This window comes from Octopus sinensis, unplaced genomic scaffold (assembly GCF_006345805.1).
Source record: "Octopus sinensis unplaced genomic scaffold, ASM634580v1 Contig17816, whole genome shotgun sequence".
Classification (NCBI taxonomy): domain Eukaryota; kingdom Metazoa; phylum Mollusca; class Cephalopoda; order Octopoda; family Octopodidae; genus Octopus; species Octopus sinensis.
The window spans coordinates 30,001-35,000 of NW_021835347.1; the positions used below are offsets into that span (position 1 = coordinate 30,001).

At 40.1% G+C, this 5,000-nt stretch overlaps 1 protein-coding gene across 1 annotated transcript in view; it reads right to left on the reverse strand.

The window, feature by feature from the left end:
• Positions 1-3,615, reverse strand: part of LOC115231217 (poly [ADP-ribose] polymerase tankyrase-1) — a 10,546-nt gene extending 6,931 nt beyond the window's left edge. The window contains exon 1 of the mRNA XM_029801285.2: positions 2,502-3,615. Within this exon, the coding sequence (XP_029657145.1) occupies positions 2,509-3,411 (903 nt within the window). The 5' untranslated portion in view covers positions 3,412-3,615 and the 3' untranslated portion in view covers positions 2,502-2,508. The remainder of the gene's footprint in view (positions 1-2,501) is intronic.
• Positions 3,616-5,000: the final 1,385 nt, after the last annotated feature.

Genomic DNA, 5,000 nt, shown 5'->3' on the forward strand with positions numbered 1-5,000 from the left:
ATAATAATAATAATCCTTTCTGCTCTAGGCACAAGGCCTGAAATTTATGGGGAAGGGGTAAGTTGATCACATTGACCCCCAGTGTCCAACTGGTACTTATTTCATTGACCCCACAAAGGGATGAAAGACAAAAATCAACTTTGATAGAATTTGAACTCAGAACATAGAGGTAGATGAAGCACTGATAAGCAATTTGCCTGACATGGAAACCATTCCGCCAGCTCACCGCCTTAATAATAATAAAATAATAATAATAATAATATAAAATAATAATAATAATAATAATAATAACATAATAATAATAATAATAATAAAATAATAATAATAATAATTATAATAATAATAATAAAATAATAATAATAATAATGATAGTAATAATAATAATAATAATGATAATAATAATGATAATATAATAATAATAATATAATAATAACAATAACAATAATAATAATAAAATAATAATAATAATAATAATAAAATAATAATAATAATAATAAAATAATAATAATAATAATGACAATAATAATAGGCAGGTCAGTACAAGTGAATAGTGTCACGCTACATCCACCACCACGACATATCCTATCTGTCATTGTCATACTGCACCACTACATCACATACACATGTCTTCACTGGTGCACTACCTCCCACACTACAACAACATGCCATTGCTCATGTGACACACAGACACACATTCATACCCTTACTGCTATACACCCCCATATATACATGCAGTCACCACACAATACCACTACTACACGCAGCTGTACAACTACCACCCATACACACACACACCACAAAACACACACACAAATACACTACACCATATGCACATACACACTACAACATACACACGTATATACATCAATAGTTACTAGAAAACCTCAACCAACACACACTAGCCCACACACACACACATACTGTCACATTCACAGACACACACTCTAACACATACATGCACATACCGTAAATCCTTGAGTATAGTCCGCCCTTGAGTATAATACGCAGGAGATTTTTAGGGGGCTGTACCTCTGAAAAACCTAAACCTTGTGTATAATACGCACCCCTTCTCTAACTTGAGTCAAGGAGGTCTATATAACGTCCTTGGTTTGTAAAAATGTATACGGTAACGTCCTTTATTATTATTGTATATATAACATAATGCAAACGTGTATACGCAGGAGATTTTTAGGGAGCTGTACCTCTGAAAAACCTAAACCTTGTGTATAATACGCACCCCTTCTCTAACTTGAGTCAAGGAGGTCTATATAACGTCCTTGGTTTGTAAAAATGTATACGGTAACATCCTTTATTATTATTGTATATATAACATAATGCAAATGTGTAGCTTTTTTGTGCATTTTGTTTGCAGAAAATAAAGAAATAACAGTAATAATGTTTAATAAAGATTTTTAGGGGGCTGTACCTCTGAAAAACCTAAACCTTGTGTATAATACGCACCCCTTCTCTAACTTGAGTTGTGTGTAATTAAGCCAGCAGCACCTAGTCGAACAAACACTTCCGCGCATGTGTAATACAATAATGGTGATGTTCTTAACTGTTATATGGGAATGTAAATATGTTTGCAAATTGTTTTTGTTACATGTTATTCTGTGTTCTGAATACTTTTATTTTAATAAATGTTGCTTATTGCAAGTTATGGATGATTCTTTTGTGACTTCATTGCTTTCAGGCTTAGCTTAAGGTATTTTTGTGCCCGACATTAGAAAATGCGTCTGAATAAACATTGCCGGACAGCAAATAGAGACTCGGACATTGCTTAGAAAATAATTTTCATTTTTAACCTCGTATATAATGCGCACTAGGGATTTTGACCTTTAAATTTTGGGGAAAAAGTGTGGATTTACGGTACATACACACAGGGAAATAACAATATCACTCAGATACATACACTCTCTACCACATACGTATACACCAGAAAACAACCAACATGCACACACACATTTAGACGCACACACATTACACACACACATTAAACTACACACATACACACACACATTAAACCACACACGCACACACATTTAAACTACACACACACATTAAACCGCACACACATACACACATTAAACTGCGCGCACACACACACACACTAAACCGCACACACACATATACACACATTAAACAACACACGGACACATTAAACCACACACACACATTAAACCACGCACACACACACATTAAACCACACACACACATATTAAACCACACACACACACACACACACATTAAACCACACACTCACACACTAAACCACACACACATTAAACCACACACACACACATTAAACCACACACACACACACATTAAACCACACACACACATACATTAAACCACACACACACACACATTAAACCACACACACACACACATTAAACCACACACACACATACATTAAACCACACACACACACACACACATTAAACCACACACACACACACATTAAACCACACACACACACACACATACATATATACACCCACCTCAATATCAGTTCCTCTTCCTACTCCTCTCACTCGTATAACACAGATACATTTTATAGAAATACTTCCAAGTCTTCTGCAGGTATTGAACCAGCAGACACCATCCTTCTTTCACTTTCTGCACCAGCCACGCCGACACGTAGATCTCGCTGTGGATCCGCACATACATCTCCTGCGAGAGCAACCGGATCACTTGAATGTCCTTGCAGACATCCACCGCCAACTCAGCCTCTTTGGTCAACAAGAACACATCGGCGCCAAACAGAATCAACAGGCTGACCACTTGCATAAAGCCGCAGGCCGATGCCGTGTGCAGCGGTGTGAAACCATTCTCGTCCTGTGCATTGACATCGGCGCCGCACGTCAGCAAAATCTTAACAGCATCCAGGTTATTGGTGAGTACTCCGTGATGTAGGGGCGTTAGTCCCGTATGGTTGGTCTGGTTGACCAGTTGCTTTGTGATCTGGTCGTACTCAGTGATAGCCGATGATGCATGACCATCACTACCACAGCTGCTGTTGTTGCTGTAATCCACGGGCCGACAGCGAAGCACGCGTAACAAGTCGTCCGTGTCGCCGTCCTGAATGGCGGCAATGAGCAGCGACTCGGCTGAGAAACTTATCTTTCTCCGACGTTCCAGCCTCCCTACCTTGGATGTTCCTCCCTCGGATTTTCCTCTCATCAGAACCGGCACCGCAGGCTCCGGCGTTGTCGTTGTGGACGACGTCGACGATAGAGATCTGGATCTTGACAATAATGGTTGCGGTGGCGCTGCTTTTGACGATGACGACGACTTCGAAGTAGCTGGCGATGACGGTGGTGTAGACGGAAGAGGCGATGATGGCAGGGTCTGAATGGGATGAGGCTTAGAAGTCGAAGAGGAGGAAGGTGACGATGACGAAGAAGGCATTGTGGGTGGTGATGGTGGTGGTGATGGTGTTGGTGAAGATGATGATGGTGGTGGTTGTGATGGTGATGATGATGATGAAAATTCTGATGTTGGTGGTGGTGGTGGTGGTGACCGTGGTCGTGGCGTGGAGGAGGATGGGGACGGATGAATGGAGACATCCTCGCTGAGTTTAACTCTTCTACTGGCCTGAAAGTAGAAAGAAAGAGAGAGGAAAAGATTATATATACATATATAAATATATATTCATACACACACACATTAAAAAGCATTCCTCATAACATTCTATCTGTGTTGAGCAGTAGTTCTCATCTGCAGCTCCCAGGGACAAATGCAGCCCTTCAGTGTTCTTCTGGCAGCCCCCAACAGTCTTTCCTCTATAAATACTCTTTTACTCTTTTACTTGTTTCAGTCATTTGACTGTGACCATGCTGGAGCACCGCCTTTAGTTGAGCAAATCGACCCCGGGACTTATTCATTGTAAGCCCAGTACTTATTCTATCGGTCTCTTTTGCCAAACCGCTAAGTGACTGGGACGTAAACACACCAGCATCGGTTGTCAAGCAATGCTAGGGGGACAAACACAGACACACACACATATATATATATATACATATATATATATACATATATACAACAGACTTCTTTCAGTTTCCGTCTACCAAATCCACTCACAAGGCATTGGTCGGCCTGGGGCTATAGCAGAAGACACTTGCCCAAGATGCCACGCAGTGGGACTGAACCCGGAACCATGTGGTTGGTTAGCAAGCTACTTACCACACAGCCACTCCTGCGCCTATAATATAATATTTTTTTTTTTTAATTGATGTGTTTTTCTTTCTTAGGTGTGATCCCCTAAAAAAAAAAAATCAAGGTTTTTGAGTCCTCGGTCAAATCGTCCAACCCATGCTAGCAGGGAAAGTGGACATTAAATGATGATGATGATGATGATATATAACAGGAAGGTTTATGAAAATAAACAAAAGACGAAGGCAGGTGGAGTACAAACAAACAATGTATTAGTATGGCGTTCATGAGTAGAAATAGAAAACGTCTTTTATGTTTCGAGCCTATGCTCTTCGACAGAAAGATACACAGAAAAGAAACAAGGAAAGAAAAAAATTGCGTGTAGGGGCTAAAGGAAAAAATATAGAATATGTTTTGGGGTGCATTTTCAAACCCCAAAACAAATTCACACATACACACACATACACACACATACACACACATATATATATTACACTCTTGGAGTGGCTGACATTAGGAAGGGCTTCCAGCCATAGAAACCATGGCAAATCAGATTGGAACCTGGTACAGCTCTCCAGCTTACCAGCGTCAGTTAAACTATCTAACCCATGCCAGCATGGAAAGCAGACACTAAATGATGACGATGACAATAAATACATATAGGCGCAGGAGTGGCTGTGTGGTAAGTAGCTTGCTAACCAACCACATGGTTCCGGGTTCATTCCCACTGTGTGGCATCTTGGGCAAGTGTCTTCTGCTATAGCCTCTCACCGACCAAAGCCTTGTGAGTGGATTTGGTAGACAGAAACTGAAAGAACCTGTCGTATATATATGTATATATATAT